Source organism: Scyliorhinus canicula, chromosome 9, assembly GCF_902713615.1.
Source record: "Scyliorhinus canicula chromosome 9, sScyCan1.1, whole genome shotgun sequence".
In the NCBI taxonomy this organism is placed as follows: Eukaryota; Metazoa; Chordata; class Chondrichthyes; order Carcharhiniformes; family Scyliorhinidae; genus Scyliorhinus; species Scyliorhinus canicula.
Window position 1 is genome coordinate 32,688,932 of NC_052154.1, and position 17,641 is coordinate 32,706,572.

Below are 17,641 nucleotides of genomic sequence, written 5' to 3' on the forward strand. Positions count from 1 at the left end.
GAGATGGCACCCCTCGTACCCATCTCCATCAGCACTGGGTATCGATTAACCTGCAAAGTAATCTGGCTTGGCGTGAACCTCAGAGCCGAGACAGTGCAATTGCTCCAAACAGTCACTGTCTACCAGGGTGTCCACGTGCACGATCCTGGTCAGAGCAAAAACTGGGCGGCCGTCGCAAACAATGTGCCCTATGCTGCACAAGGTGACCCTGATCCTCATGAGACCTTCTGCCACAATGGTGGCACGGCAGCTGGCTCTCCCCATCCTCCTCGGGCGACGTATACCACCGGGCTGCAGAAACCGAACTCTGCCATGGACTTCCCTTGGGAGCTGCTCGATCGGAGGAATTCTGGCCGGAACCACACCGATCCATGACCAATATGGAGTGCGAAACGGAGGGCGGCCCAAACTATTCTCACCATAATCAACGGGCCCCTGCAGTTTCTTTAACACCCTTCGCAAGAGAGGGGACGCTTGCTGGTCTGCTTAAATCCAACATCGGTTCTGTTAACAGCTTCCTCTGTGTGGCCGTATTACTGATACCAGGAGCCGGTCCCTCAACAGTTCGGAGAGATGGCCCGAAATCGCAGTGCTCAGCCAAGCACTGCAGGTGAGTTTCGAAGGTCCATAACTGACTCACCAGGAGAACGTACCGCCCTGTTAAACTGGCACCTTTGTATCATTACAGATGGCTTGGGGTCGTAGTGGCCCAAAACCATTGCTTCCAGTTCATCGAATGACCTGGAATCCGGTGTAGCCGGGTACATCAAACGTTTGATGATCCCAAATGCCTGGACCCTGCAGGTGGCCTGGAAGAGAACCTTTTGTCGGTCTTCCCTCAATATTCCATTCGCTTGGAAGAATTACCTCATGCATTCTGCATACAGAGTCCAATCCTCCAGACCTGCATCAAAGGCATCCAATTTTCCAAACAGTGGCATTTAAAAAAAAAAAGATTTATTAAAAGTTTTTCAGATATAACACCATCACAACCATATTCAAACAACAATTACAATATTTCAACCCATCCCCAAACCCAAAAGGAAACCAATCTCCCCGATATGATGGTGACCAGCTCCCTGAAATGGGAAATAAACGGCTGCCATCGCTGAACACTTCCGTCAACCCTGTCCAAAAATACTTCATTTTATTTTGAAGTGTAAATACTCCCATCAGGTCACTCAACCACACCGCGGTATTGGGCAGTACCAAAGACTTCCATCCAAACAACAGTCGCCTTCGAGCCATTAGCGAAGGTCAGAGCATCTGCCTTTGCCCCGCCTGCAGTTCCAGTAAATCTCGAACCCCACAGATAGGCTCCAAAGGGAAAGGCTCCAATCAACCCCGAGAATTCTTGACACGGTGCTGAAGAAGGAGACTCAAAAGCTCATAAGCTTAGACCAGAACATGTGCGAATGGTGCACCGGAACCCGAGAGCACCACTTAAAGAACAACTTTTAAAGCAATGCGACGTAACGCTCCCAGTAAACAAACCTCCGGCAGCTATGCGAATCAACTGGCAATCCTGGAGCTGCCGTTAATCCTTGTCGCCAGTATAATGAGGAAAGTTGCTGTAAATGAAGATGGATTTATTTACATTTACTTTAGTCTGCGTAATGCAGCATCTCAAGCTGGGAGGACTTGTCTCACCAGGCCAGGCCCTATGTTGGGCCTGCTTTTATATCTTGCTCAATGCGAGACCCAGTTGGTTGACCTCCGTCCCTATCTGGGAAGCTCATACTCCACGAGTCCCATGGGGAGATCGGTTGTTTCCCTGTGGTTCTCATGAGGGTTATGACATTTTACATATTAACATTAACTCTTTAAACACCATCTTCCCCCTGCCCAAAGGCTCTGTGCCACTGAGGTAAGCATTGTGGTGGCTTCATCAATCTCCCTGACCTTTGTTGGTGCCTCTGCTGGCCTCAGCTGACGAATGCAGTCAGATTTGAATATTCGATGCCTGTTGAATTAATACAAGTTATTAAAGCTGTGTGTTCATTTAAACAGTTACATATTTTTCAAAACTCACTACTTGAATCATAAGATATTGATGAGACCATCAATTCACGCGACACGTGGTTAGAAGCGAACAGTGGTTTTAATCGTCTTACAACAGAGCCTGCCTGTAACGAGATGAACTCTAGATGAACTGGCAGGCAGGCTCACAATAGCAACCTTTATACTTCCGGTTAGGGGGAGGGGCCATGGGCAGAGCCAAGGGTAGAGCCCAGTATAAGCTCCTCATCTCCCCCTATGGGTAGAGCCGCGCAACTACACATGATCTAGTACAAGGAACAGGCTCATCACATGTTGTACAATACAGTGTGGATTATTAGTGTTTATAATTCACCACATTCACCCCCTGTGAAAAAAATCAAGTCTGGCGGGGGTGATGGCATAAAAATTGAGTCTGTCCGGTGGTCGAGTTGTCCGTTGTGATCGGTGGAGCACCGGGGTTGCAGCCTCTTCTGGTGGCTGGACGATCACGGTTGGTTGGGATATGATGGCGGACTCCGGTGGTGATTCTGTCCGAGCTTCGCACCCGTCTGGTTCGACTGGGGGCGCTGGAAGCTTGTGGGCGCGGGTGCACGGAGCATGTGTAGCGACCCGGTAGGTGCGGGGGCGTGGGGTGCGACGTGTTGGGTGGGGTGTAGTGTGAGGGGTTCCTCGGCAGTGGTAGTAGTGGGATTCGATCCTGCCGGCGCTAGGTCCCGGAGGGATGCAGTGTCCTGACGGCCGTCAGGGTACTCTATGAAGGCATATTGGGAGTTTGAGTGTAGTAGAAGCACTTTCTCTACGAGTGGGTCAGTTTTGTGTGCCCTGACGTGCTTCCGGAGGAGTACCGAGCCCGGTGTCTTCAACCATGCGGGGAGCGAAGCCCCCGTGGTAGTGCCCCTGGGAAAAACAAAGAGCCGATCGTGAGGGGTCTGGTTGGTGGCGGTACATAGGAGGGACCTAATAGCGTGGAGCACGTCGGGGAGGACTTCCTGCCAATGGGAAACTGGGAGATTCCTGGACCGGAGGGTCAGTAGGACGGTCTTCCAGACTGTCGCATTCTCCCTCTCCACCTGCCCGTTCCCCCTGGGGTTATAGCTGGTAGTCCTGCTCGAGGCGATGCCCTTGTCGAGCAGGTACTGACGCAGCTCGTCGCTCACGAAGGACGAACCCCGGTCGCTGTGTACGTAGCTGGGGAAACCAAACAGGGTGAAGATACTATCCAGGGCCCTAATGACTGTGTGGGAGGTCATATTGGGGCACGGGATAGCAAAAGGGAAGCGGGAGAACTCGTCAATGACATTCAGGAAGTACACATTCCGATTATTCGAGGGAATTGACCCTTTGAAATCGATGGCGAGGCGTTCAAAAGGCCGAGAAGCCTTAACCAGGAGGGCCCTGTCTGGTCTATAGAAGTGCAGTTTGCACTCCGCACAGATCGGGCAATCCCTGGTGATGGCTTTTACCTCCTCAGTGGAGAAAGGTAGATTTCGGGCCTTGACGTAGTGGGCGAGCCGTGTAACCCCCGGGTGGCAGAGGTCATTGTGGATAGCTTTCAGGCGGTTGTCTTGCGCGCTGGCGCACGTGCTGCGGGACAGGGCATCTGGGGGCTCGTTGAGCTTCCCCAGCCGATACATGATATGGTATTTGTAGGTGGAGAGTTCGATCCTTCACCTCAGGATTTTATCATTTTTAATTTTGCCCCTTTGCGAGTTGTCAAACATGAAGGTAACCGATCTTTGGTCGATGATGAGGGTGAACCTTCTACCTGCGAGGTAGTGCCTCCAGTGAAGTACAGCCTCCACAATGGCTTGTGCTTCCTTTTCGACCGAGGAGTTTTGAAGTTCTGAAGAGGAGAGGGTTCGGGAGAAAAATGCGACTGGTCTCCCTGCCTGATTCAATGTGGCTGCAAGAGCGACCTCTGAGGCATCGTTCTCAACCTGAAAAGGGACGGATTCATCCACCGCCCGCATGGCCGCTTTGGCGATGTCCTCCTTGATGCAGTTGAAAGCCTGCCGAGCCTTAGCCGACGGGGAAAAGTGTGGCCTTAAATAGTGGGCGGGCTTTGTCCGCATATTGAGGGACCCACTGGGCATAGTATGAAAAGAATCCCAGGCACCGTTTGAGGGCCCTGGGACAATGAGGGAGAGGGAGTTCTAAGAGGGGGCGCATACGGTCCGGGTCTGGGCCCAGGACTCCGTTTTCCACGACATAGCCGAGGATGGCTCGCCTGGTCGTGCGGAAACTCATTTCTCTATGTTGTAAGTGAGGTTGAGTTTCTGGGCCGTCTGGAGAAATCGATGGAAGTTGGCATCGTGGTCCTGCTGGTCATAGCCGCAGATGGTGACGTTATCCAAGTACGGAAATGTGGCCCGCAGCCCGTACTGTTCCACCATTCGGTCCATTGCTCGTTGGAACACCGAGACCCCATTCGTGACGCCAAAGGGAACCTGGAGGAAATGGAAGAGGCGGCCATCGGCCTCGAACGCCGTGTAGTGGCGGTCCTCCGGGTGGATTGGGAGCTGGTGGTATGCAGACTTTAGATCCACCGTGGAGAAAATACGATACTGGCCGATTTGTTTCACCGTGTCTGCAATCCTGGGGTGGGGGTACGCATCGAGGAGCGTAAACCGATTAATGGTCCACGACCATGCGGAATCTTTCCCCAGTCTTGACGACCACCACCTGAGCTCTCCAGGGGCTGTTACTGGCCTCTATGATCCCCTCACGTAGGAGCCTCCGGACCTCGGTTCTGATAAACACCCTGTCCTGCAGGCTGTATCGCCTGCTGCGAGTGGCTACGGGTTTACAGTCCGGAGTGAGATTGGCAAAGAGTGGAGGGGGGGGGGAGATTCGCACCGTGGCTAGGCTGCAGATGGTGAGTGGGGGTAGGGATCCGCCGAAGCTGAGGGTGAGACTTTTGAGGTTACACTGGAAGTCGAGTCCCAGTAAAAGTGGGGCGCAGAGTTCGGACAGGACGTACAGTTGAAAATTAGAGTAGCTAGCGCCTTGGATCGTTAGGGTCGCGACGGTGCGCCCTTGGAGGTGAACAGAGTGGGAGCCCGAAGCGTGCGAGATAGTTTGCCGTGTAGGAAAAACAGCGTCTTACCAGATCTAGGTGTACGAAGCTCTCGGTGCTCCTGGAGTCGAAGAGGCACGGTGATTTTAACGCTCATCATGGAGTTGTGGAGGTGTTTTGGATGCGACTGGTCCAACGTGACTGTGCTGAGTTGTGGGTAGTCGGCGGCTCGATCAGCTGTGCTGGAGTGGCCCCGTGATGAATGCCCACTGAGGTCGCAGTCTTCGATCTGGGTTGCTGAGTTTGGAGAGGGTGGAGCCCAAGATGGCCGCCCCCATGAGTCGCACATGGCCGGCCGCATGGAGGAGGATTGCCAAGATGGCCACCCCCATGAGTCGCACATGTCGGGTGGGGGCGGAGTCGGTATACAGGCTGCAGCATTTTGGGGCCTGCGGGCCTGTGAGTTTTGGAAGCGAGTACTTTGGGCTGCGGGAGAGTTTGGAGGGGGGGATTTCTTCACCAGGCAGACCCGGGCATAGTGTCCTTTGCGACCGCAGTTGCTGCAGGTCGCGTTGCGGGCCGGGCAGTACTGCCGTGGGTGCTGGGGCTGTCCGCAAAAATGGCACGCTGGGGCAGCGTGATGGCTGGGTGGCCGTGTGGCGCAGGTCTGGGGCAGTCGCTGGTCGGGGGCCCATGACGGGGTCGCGGAGTCCGCGGGGAACGAGGTGAGGCTGCGGAACGAGACCTCCATAGTAGTGGCGAGTTCTACAGTATCTTCTAATTTTTGGGCCCCCTTCTCAAGCAACCGCTGGCTCACGTAATTGGATCTGAGGCCTGCAACAAATACATCGCGGACAGCGAGTTCCCTATGTTCTGCAGCATTTACAGCTTGGTAATTACAGTCCCGGGATAAGGTTTTTAAGTCTCTTAGGAATTCTTCTAGCGATTCCGTGGTACGCTGGTGGCGAGTAGTAAAAACGTGACGCGCGTAGACCTCATTGACGGGCCTCACGTACATTCTGTCGAGTAGGGCCAGGGCCTCTGTATATGAGCCGGTACAATTAAGTTGAGTAGATATACGATGGCTCACCCTTGCGTGCAGTAGGCTGAGTTTCTGCTCCTCCATCGTTTCTGTAGTGCTTGCTTCAGCCAGGTCGGCCTTAAAACATTGGAGCTAGTGTGAAAAGATTTATTTCGCCTCTGCATCCTGTGGGTCGAGTTCCAGTCAATCAGGTTTGAGGGCTGATTCCATGGTCATTCCTTACTGTTTCTTAAGACGATTAAATTGATGAGACCATCAATTCACGCGACACGTGGTGAGAAGTGAACAGTGGTTTTAATCGTCTTACAACAGAGCCTGCCTGTAACGAGATGAACTCTAGATGAACTGGCAGGCAGGCTCACAACAGCAACCTTTATACTTCCAGTTAGGGGGGGGAGCCATGGGCGGAGCCAAGGGTGGAGCCCAGTACAAGCTCCTCATCTCCCCCTATGGGTAGAGCCACGCAACTACACATGATCTAGTACAAGGTACAGGCTCAACATATGTTGTACAATACAGTGTGAATTATTAGTGTTTATAATTCACCACAGATATGCTACCCGATTGGAGAAAACTTGGCCAGGTTTGCTTTGAAGGGTGCATGCTGGTGAAACTCAAGTCTGCCCGTACAATGGTTGAACCCCTGGGTTATCAATGTTGAAATCTCAGTGATACTGTATTTTATAAAGTTTCAGTTAAAAACGTTCAGCTTCTTGACGCCATTCGAGCATTCCAAAAAACACAGGTGTTATCAGTGATGTTGTTGTTCTATGGTTCCCATAAAAGTAATTCTGCAAAGAGCTGCAGTTTTCTCTTGTTTGCCTTTTTTTAATGTTAGTCATTATCCTCTTTTCCCATCATGCCTTATGGCACAATGTTAGCCATTGCCCTACGCAGCACCTTGTTCTGATCTCCCTTGAAGGTTGACGTTCTCCATGTCTCTCTGACACTCTGTAGAGTAGCAGATGAATCTTAACTATTGGTTCTCCTTTCAGGTTGTCTTTCTGATCACATGGGTGCTTAGTCTACTCAGTTGATGGTAATCTTCTTGTAGATATAAGTGTACTTTTGTTTCTTCTCACTATCCCATTCTCAATCTCTACAAGATCTCAGACTTTGTGTATTTTCTAGCATGTGGCCACTCTATTCTGGTCTCTAATCCAGGCTGATTCACCTGTTTATAATAATCATAATCGCTTTATTGTCACAAGTAGGCTTCAATGAAGTTACTGTGAAAAGCCCCTAGTCACCACATTCCGCCGCCTGTTCGGGGAGGCTGGTACGGGAATTGAACCCGCGCTGCTGGCATTGTTCTGCATTACAAGCCAGCTGTTTAGCCCACTGTGCTCACTTATTTACAAACTGTTGACAGGAAGCCCCGAAGGGAGGCCTTCAGGTGAAAAGGATTTCATTTTGTTTTTCCAAGTGTTTAAATGTAGCTGAAAGAGGTATTTGAATGATTCTGTTTGTTCTGATTGGCCATTGCCCATTCCGTCATGGCCAGCCCTTCCTCTCTTAATTTGGCTAAAATTCAGTTTAAGAAATGTTAAACTTATCAGGCAGCAATCCATTTTTGAACTAAATGTATTTTTTTTGTAGAAAAACTTAGCAGCTGTGTAAATGGTATGTTATGAGGACATTTTTAAAAATGGACAACATGGACTGAGAGGTGGAATATGGGCCTCACTGGCTGGGTCAGCATTTGTTGCCAACCCCTAATTGGCTTCTAAGGTGGTGGTGTGCTGCCTTTTGAACAGCTGCAGTTCTTGAGGTGTAGGTACACCCACAGTGCTGTTAGGGAGGGGGGGTTGCAGAATTCCAGGATTTTGATCCAGCGACAGTGAAGGGTTAGCGATATAGTTCCAAGTCAGAATGTTGTGTGGCTGTGAGGAAAATTTACAGGTAGGGGTTTTCCCACGTGACATTTGTTCTTTTCCTTCTAGGTGTTGGAGTTTGTGGGTTTGGAAGGTGCTGTCAAGGGAGCCTTGGTGAATTTCTGCAGTGAATCTGTAGATGGTACACATGGCTGCTACTGTGCCAAGGGCTGGAGGGAGTGAATGTTGACTATGGTGGATGGGATGGCAATCAAGCGGGCTGCTTTGTCCTGGATGGTGCTGAACGTCTTGCGTATTGTTGGAGCTGCACTCATCCAGGCAAGCGGAGAGTATTCCGTCACACTCCTGGCTTGCGCCTTGTAGATGATGGACTGACTTTGGGGAGTCGGGCGGTGAGTTACTCTCTGAAGAATTCTCAGCCTCTGACCTGCTCCTGTAGCCGTAGTATTTATATGGCTAGTCCATTTCAGTTCCTGGTCAGTGGTAACCCCAAGATCTTGATAGTGGACGATTCAGCTATGGTAATGCCATTGAATGTTAAGGGGAAATAGTTGGATTCTGTTGTGGGAGATAGCCATTGTCTGACATTTTGTGTGGCGCAAATGTTACTTGCCACTTATGAGCCCAAGACTGGATATTGTCCAGGCCTTGTTGTATTTGGACACAGACTGTTTCAGTATCTGAGGAGAATGAACGGTGCTGAATATTGTGCAATTAGTGAACATCCCCACTGCCATTCTGGGGGAAAGGTCATTACTGAAATAGCTGAAGATGGTTGGGCCTAGGACACTACCCTGAGGGAGACCTGCAACGCTGTGCTGTCCTGGGACAGAGACGCTGAACCTCCAAAAACCACAACCATCTTACTTTCTGCTGGGTGTGACTCCAACCAGTGGAGTTTTATCCTTACTTCCTAATTACTTAGTTATTTTTTAAAATATAAATTTAGTGTAGCCAATTAATTTTTTCCAAATAAGAGGCAATTTGGTGTGGCCAATCCACCTAGCCTGCACATCTTTGGGTTGTGGGGACGAAACCCACACAAACACGGGGAGAATGTGCAAACTCCACGCGGACAGTGACCCAGAGCCGGGATCGAACTTGGGACCTCGGCGCCATGCAGCAGCAGTGCTAACCCACTGTGCCGCCGTGCTGCCCAAATTGCCTATGTTTCCTTTATGCCACCTTGTGCTGCCTTGATAGCAAACGCAGTCACACTCCCCTCACCTCTGTGAAGTTCAATGTTTGAACCAAAGCTGTAATGAGTCAGGGGTCGTGAAACCCAGGTGGAACCCAAACTGGGAGTCAACAGCAGGTTATTTATTGCTGAATAAGTGTTGCTTAATAGCGCTATCGGTGACACCTTCCATCACTTTGCTAACGATCAAGATTAGACTGACTGTCAGTTGGTCCAGTTAGATTTACCCACTTTGTGTGTATAGGATGTACCTGGGCAATTTACTACATTGCAGAGTAGATGCCTGTGCTGTAGCTGTATTGGAATAGCTTGGCTAGGGGCACGGCTAGTTCTAGAGCACAAGACTTCAGTACTATTGCCAGTATGGTGTCAGGGCCCATGGCCTTTGCAGTATCTAGTGCCTTCAGCTGTTTGTTGATATCACGTGAGTAAATCAAATGTATTGAAGGTTGACATTTATGTTGCTGTAGGCCGAAATGAAAAATCCATTCAGCATTTCTGGTTGAAGATGGCTGCAAATGGTGAGCCTTGTCTTTTGCGCTGATGTGCTAGGCTCCCCTATCATTGAGGATATTTGTAGAGCCTCCTTCTCCACTTAGTTGTTTAATTGTCCACCACAATTCATAGTTGAATGTGTCAGGAATGGAGAACCTAGATCTGATCCACTGATGGCGACCATTGTCCTCCAGTCGCCATGGGATATTCTCGAGGGCAGTAATGGTCACAGTACAGCTACATGCCTCTACTCAGCATGTGACCAATTAATTAAGTAATCAATAATCGATTACATCTTGGGCTGGTAGCTCTGAGAAGTAGACTGCTATCCCCAATCGGACGATGAGCCCTGCAGCAGCCTCTTAATTGGGATAACCTGTTACTTGGAAAAATTCAGCCCCATAAATCAGCAAACATCAATAGTGTACAAAATGGTTTAAGGCAGGGCATGGTCTGGTGGATGATGAGGGTTTACCACCTCGGATTGTTGACATTCTGATCATCTGTAATCGGAGCAGGTGACACTGATCACATGAAATAAACGAACGTTACACATTTACTTCATAAAGGACGGGTCCCAGGGCAGGACGATGGTGCAGTGGTTAGCACTGTTGTCTCATGGCTCTGAGCTCCCAGGTTCGACCCCGGCACACTGTCCGTGTGAAGATTGTACATTCTTTTTTTTTAAAATTTAGATTATCCAATTATTTTTTTCCAATTAAGGGGCAATTGAGCGTGGCCAGCCCACCTACTCTGCACATTTTTGGGTTGTGGGGGCGAAACCCACGCAAACACGGGGAGAATGTGCAAACTCCACACGGACAGTGACCCAGAGCCGGAATCGAACTTGGGACCTCAGTGCCATGAGGCAGCTGTGCTAACCACGAGGCCACCGTGCTGCCCAAGTTTGTACATTCTTCATATTTTTGCGTGGGTTTCACCCCCACAACCCAAAGATGTGCAAGCTGGGTGGATTGGCCACGCTAAATTGCCCCCTAATTGAAAAAAAATGAATTGGGTGCATTAACTTTATTTAAAAAAAAGGATGGGTCCCTTGTAGTTGAGTACACGTTTTCATCCCTGTTGAACTTTACTAAAACATCCAAAAAAAACTATATATTTTTAAAAGTTAAACAAATCAGTAAATAAAACATCCTGATATTAGCAAATCATCAAGCTATATTTTATGTCTTGAAGTCTAAAGATTTATCACACAGCTGATTGTTAACATTTTATTTTATAGAATTGAACCAACCATTGATGTACCCGATTATCTCATGTGGAACACATTTAAAATCCCCTTCATGGACAAGAGCCAAGAGTGAACAGAGCAGGGAGAGGAAGCACCCAAGCGATCCAGATGTTCCACTGGAAATGTCAGATCATTTTCACACAGTTGAAACACACAAAAAACCCTAGGACAAAATTGGACCTTGCTTCAGTAAATGTACAGTGCTGAATAGTTCTGCTGCACCATTCAGAATTGTTCTTCTCCTCCCTCATTCTCAATTTGTAATTCAGTAGATTTTCACCAACTGTCCCTGCAGTCAATTAATTACATAACGTTCATGCTTTCAGTGAAGGGATTTTTACCCTAGGTCAGGGGTGGGCAAACTACGGGGTCTTTATGCGGCCCACCAAGTCATTAAAAAAAAAAATGTTTTTCTAAAAAAAAATTTTTTTAATTTTAATTTTTTTTTTAAGGTTAATGGGGGGGGGGGGGGGGGGCTGTTGGGTTACTTACTGGTATAGGGTGGATACGTTGACTTGAGTAGGGTGATCATTGCTCGGCACAACGTCGAGGGTCGAAGGGCCTGTTCTGTGCTGTACTGTTCTATGTTCTATATGAGGCGCCCAGAATCATAACCGGGTGAAGTAATTATTTTACTTAATATATATACTATGCGGCCCTTTACAATTGTGAATTTCTGAATATGGCCCTTGCACGGAAAAGTTTGCCCACCCCTGCCCTAGGTCATGAAAGCTATGAAAATCAAAGTACCAATCATAGTCCATTCTCATGCTTTTGGTGGCCTGTGCTGTGACCGTCTGAAGACATTATATTGAAATATATTAAGTACAGGAACTTTTTATAGCCTCGAGTTAACTCAGACAGATGCCTTTATCACTTTTTGCAACAAACAGCCATATTGTGGTTTTAGAGATTTCTGGGCAATTGCAGTTGATCCCTGTTCAACTGGGAAAGCTTGTTCTAAGTCAGCTGCTATAGTGGAAAAGTCTTATATTATCCATTTCACCTCACATCAGGCTCAAATCTAACAGTCTGCAACATGCTCTTCACAGTAAAACCAGTGGGAGAAAGATGAAGTCCAAGTAGTGAATGTGCACAGAAAATAAAATCAATACAAATGGAAGCAAATATGGATGTAGAGGAAATCTTCCAAGGGAAGAAAGATGTGCGTCCATTATATTTTCTGGAGTGAGACACTAAGAGCTAGTCTGCATTTCTCAGACAGCAGCTCAAAGCAGAATTTCTACACAATACATAGTTCCTATAAATCTTTTTTGCATTTTATTAGCACTGAAATTATATGGAATCAAAGCAGCATAAGTAAAATCACAAATTTTCTTCTTCAGTTCCAAAACTCAATTTGTACGGAAGCAGTATTTTCTTTCCGGATGTTTATCATTTCCCCTGATTTAAATGCATCGTCCTACATGTCTATAAACTTGCGAAAAACATATTCAAGGTGAAAAAGCTGCAGCTGAGCCAAGATACTAAATCTGATTCCACATGACAGGAGAAAGAAACGGAGTGCAGCTTTAATTCCTGTTGTACAAAAGCCGTTACCTCTAAAAACTAAAATATTGCACTACCTGAAACTAACAATGAAATTGAATGATATAAATCTGATGCCAAATCTTAGTTAACCTGAGGTTTATCTTTGTGACCAGAAAGCAGCATTTATTTTCTCTCAAAAAGGATGCCAGCTTCCCCCCCACCATTGATGCTGAAGATATAATTTGAATGTTGTAGATAGAACTAGGTGTTGTATCAAATGAAGATTATTTTAAAGCATATGATAACATTCATTGATACATGTCATGAAGACACAGTGATTTGCTGCCTTAGTTCATCACTTCTTTCCAATGTTATGTGCAAATTTTAAATTAACCTTTTCAGACTGGCAAATAACCCTCAAATTCTAGTCAACCTGTATGTTACTTTAACGTTGTACTATAATACTTTGGTAGCAAATCAGCTTAAGCCATTTATCATATAGTAACCTGAATGTAAAAGAATAAAATGGAAGACTTCTTGTTTAAAATGTGTAATCTCATTATTCATGTTACATTTGTCCCCACATTTTCATACATATGTATTTGTGGTTCTAAACATGAAAAGTTAACACATGAAGAGTTAGCACATTTGTTCTCCATATAAACACTATTCAATGTCTCTTCTCCCACTTAATACCTAGAAAGCAAAATAATTAGGACATGGAACAAACTTTAAATACCAGTGTCAGCTAAAACTCGGCTATTATGAGTAAGGACCAAGATACATGGAGAAGATATAGTATGAGGTAATTATTCAGTGATGCTGTGTTCATATTTTAAAGATCAAAGAAAAGGTGAAAAAAGGTAGAGATTCATAGCTTTGTGATCCTAGAACAGATTGACGGATCATACCAATGAGACATGCAACATTGATAGAACACATTGATAACTAGAATGCTTGGTTCTCAGAAACCTTCCATTCCATTGGGGGGGGGGGGTTGTTGGGGTTACGGGTATAGGGTGGATACGTGGGTTTGAGTAGGGTGATCATGGCTCGGCACAACATTGAGGGCCGAAGGGCCTGTTCTGTGCTGTACTGTTCTATGTTCTATGTATTGCTAATTAAAGGTCCTCAATAAAAAAATAATTGAACCACGTAGACATAAATGGGCCATTAGTGAGATCAGGAGAACATATGCTTCCCAAAAAGGGAGAAGCTACATTCCCGGGGCAGTCATTAAATCTGCCGACCTCCGTTGGGAAATTTGAATCAGGTGACAGGACGCTTAAGATACATTACCATGTAGAAAATCTGTCCATCTTTAGGGGAAAAAATATATCAGTAGTACCCCAAATCCCCCGGGGGTATTCACCCATTCAGCGGCAGAGTGTCCATGCCGTCGGAAACACCGTCGCGTTTCACGATGGCGTGAACGGGCCGCTGGGAGTAGTGATAGGGGCCAGCACGGTGCTGGAGCAGGTCACGCTACTCCAGCCTCCCATCCCGGCGCGAACCGTGCGCCGCGCCAACCCGCGCATGCGCGGTGGCCTCCCTCAATGTGCCAATCCCGATGCAACATGGCGTGGGAGTTCAGGGGCCAGCGCGTAAGAAAATAGACCCGGGGAGTGAGGGGCCAGCCTGCCAATTGGTGGGCCCGATCGCAGGCCAGGCCCCATCGGACGTCCCCCCCCAACCCTGCGTGCAGAGTTCCAGCCGGCTGCGACCAGGTGTGGACAGCGCCGGCAGGCCTCTGCCTTTTTAGAGCAGCTGCTCGGCCCATCCAGGCAGGAGAATCGGCAGCCCGGCCGCGTAGAGTTGCCCGTGACCGGCGCCGATTCTCCGCGGCATGGTTATGGGGATTCTCTGGCCCGGAGCTGGGCTGGGAGAATCCCACCCCCTGGCATTCAAACACAGCATCATCAGCATACGTTAAGGGGGATTTCAAATGACTTCTTTCCCATATATAGTGGCAGCTGTGTTCTACGCTAACCACAATGACGGCATTTAAAAAAAAAAGTTAACTAATATGATGTTTACATATACATGTGGCCAGCTCAAATTTTACCCAGATACTAACCTGAGCACTTCCATAATTCAACTTAGGTTGAATCAGTTGTCTGTCTAATGTAGGGCTGTTTTGCACAAAGCTTATAATGGAATTGCAATGAGTCAGGGGCACAATGACCCAGGCACTTGCCAATTAAAATGACCCATTCCGAGCTTTTCTACTTGGCTGATGATGTTTAAATCCTGAACTATTTATAATATGTCCCCCCTCCCCACCTCTCCCATGTGTAATTTCCTGCTGTGGTTGATTTCTACATGGGGTGTCAAGTGTGGTCTTCAGGATGAGCAGGATTTAAAAGCTGATGATAACTGGACATGGCACGCTACAAGAGCAGTTCAGTCCTCATTTTAAAATCATACTTTCATATTTGCAGTACAAATTTCCAAGCCCAGATTTATAATGGAAACTGCCTAGATAAGCATTTAATTATGCACAAACCTAGCGAGTGATGATGCAGCAACCTCTTTATTTGAAGAGTGTACAATTACAGCTTACCAAGTTGACATAGGAAGCTTGCATTATAAACATGGACATAGTAACCTACGATGAGAATGTAGGCAAGCATTCACAATGTTTTTAATATATTAGATATTATTTGCTAGTCTCTTGCAAAATCAACTTTGCATCTCCCAAATGATATTTGTAACATTCATTATAGTGTTAAAAATTTGTGAAGCTGTAGCTTGACTATAACGTCAATTTTCAGACCTTTCTGTAATATCCATTTTTGCCTAAGTTTTTAAATTAGTCATAAATTTGGGAACTAAAGGTGGCACAGTGGTTAGCACTGCTGCCTCATGCCACCAAGAACTCAGGTTTGATCCTGGCCCCAAATCTCTGCCCATGTGGAGTTTGTACATCCTCCTCTCCATGTCGGCATGGGTCTCACCCCAACAACCCAAAGATGTGCAGGGTAGGTGGATTGGCCACGCGAAATAGTCCCTTAATTGGAAAAAAATAATTGGGTTCTTCAAATCTATTAAAAAAACTATTTGTGAATTAAACGCTAAAAACTATACCCAAATCATGTTTAATCCAATGAAAATGTTGAGACATTCATTACCTGGATATCGCAAACAATACAAAATGTTGTTCAAAATCAGGAGAGCCTGATGCTCTCCGAACTGAAGCTCCCAGGTGGAATCTTTCCATGTTTCTGCAGTGTGTTTCAGCGGATGAGAAAAGTGGTGTTGAAGTCACCAGCTCCAAAGGCGGCTTTCTCCACTATTGTTATTGACTTGGGTCATCTTTTTAGAAGGGGCGGGTCCCACAAATCAGAGGCCATCTCACCAGCAACTTATTTTATTAAAGATCGGGGCACCCCCCATACAAGTAAAAGTGGAACAATCCCCTCTAGGATTGCCCCCCCGCACTCCTCCACCAGGTACACGCCGTAGGACACCCATCATAATTTGTGTAGGTGTATAATACTATTATGAGGTGCAGAAGCCTGACACTTAGATTTAAATTTGTTCAATTGGGGCACCCAACATTGAAGGACAGGAACCCCATTACATCACTGATAGCCATGATGTGGAGATGCTGGCATTGGACTGGGGTGAGCACAGTAAGAAGTCTTACAACACCAGGTTAAAGTCCAACATGTTTGTTTCAAACACTAGCTTTCAGAGCACTGCTCCTTCCTCAGGTGAATGGTAGGGGTGAGGAGAAATGCTGAGGTGTGTAATCTTGCCTCTCTCTCAAAAATTTGCACTTGCGTCGCCATTCACACCCAATGCGAACAGGAGCACAAATTCCTGGCACGGCAGGATATAGCAGGCCCTTTCATCGAGGGCGCAAACCCCCTTATGGCCGTTAAATCATGTGAGAGGGGCAAAACACATTTTGCAATGGCGAGATCTGTTCCCCACTGGCAACATGATCAGGTTGAAGGCCAGAACCAGATTTCCATAAAGATTTCTACATATACTTACCAGGTTTGATTGTGGTGGTACCAGTGAAGTTGGGGGGGGGGGGGGGGGGGGGGAATTTGGGGTGCTTCAATGTTGGTGAGTGGGTGGGTTGGGGGCTTGCCCCAATGATTGTATGGGTAGGTTTCCTAATCTTTGTGTGGTGAAGGTGGTTGCCCTGCTGTGGATGGGGGGGGGGGGGGTTTGGGAGGGTGGGGGTTTCTACTGGAGAGCTGCGGGGCGGGGGTGGAAAGAGGGGAGCCTGTAACTGCCCTGATCTTAGAATCCTGACATGTTGGCATGTTTAGCCCAATCCTCAGTTGGCTGATAATTGCATTGTGTGCTGCTTAATCAGGTGAGAAAACACATCTGTGAAGCCAGCGGGTTTCACACAGCTTTTCTGGCCTGATCCAGTAATCTTGTGCAATTTGGGGAAAATTCTGCCCATTGACTTTACCCTTGGCACAAACTCCTGCCCTCTACATGCCAGTCTGAAGATGAACCATACGTCCTATTTGATCTAGAGTCTGGATTCCAATCTCATACCCACAGCAGCACCGAAACTGCCTCCTTCCACCATTGTAACAATACCCATCTCAAACGCACATCAAATGATCTGCTGCAGAAACGTTAACGCAGGGTGGCACAGTGGTTAGCACTACTGCCTCACGCCACCAAGGACCCGGGTTCGATCCCGACCCTGGATCACGGTTCGTGTGGTTTGCACATTCTCCCCATGTCTGCATGGGCCTCATCCCCGCAACCCAAAGATGTGCAGGGTAAGTAGATTGGCCCTGGTAAATCACCGCTTAATTGGAAAAATAAGAAATGCTCACCAAAGTCTTTGCAATCGTGTCTTACCTCAAGACTTAACTATTTTAATTTTCCCTCTTTTACCCTTTATAAACCCGAGTTCATGCAAAACTCCACTGTCCATGTTTTAACTCTGACTAAATTCTGCTGACTCACCAGCTGTGTTTACTAACGACACCTTGTTTGGCAACCCTTCAATTTTAAAACTCTCATCGTTGTTTTCAAATTCCTTCAATCCTTGTCACTCCTGATCAGTGGTCTCCTCCTACCCACCACCCCCTACCCTCGACATGCATGCACATCTCCAATTCTGTCTTCTTGTGCGTCACTGATCTCATGAAGCACCTCTTGACATTGATGCTATAAAAATACAAGTTGCTGTTGAGTGTTTCAGGAATCAGTAATGTTCCAAAATATCTTTCCTGCGTATGTTCAGACCCTACTCCTTTTATCACCATTTGCCAATCATCCCAACGATACCAACACAGCAGCTTGCAAATAATCACAAAGAGCCCAAGGG

The 17,641-nt window shown here is 47.3% G+C and overlaps 1 protein-coding gene across 4 annotated transcripts in view; it reads left to right on the forward strand.

Annotated features, from left to right (window-relative positions):
• Window positions 1-11,243, forward strand: part of dbndd1 (dysbindin domain containing 1) — a 79,028-nt gene extending 67,785 nt beyond the window's left edge. For all 4 annotated transcript variants that reach the window (XM_038806467.1, XM_038806466.1, XM_038806468.1 and 1 more), the window contains one exon: window positions 10,831-11,243. In XM_038806467.1, coding sequence (XP_038662395.1) covers window positions 10,831-11,006 — 176 coding nt within the window. In that variant the 3' untranslated portion in view covers window positions 11,007-11,243. The remainder of the gene's footprint in view (window positions 1-10,830) is intronic.
• Window positions 11,244-17,641: the final 6,398 nt, after the last annotated feature.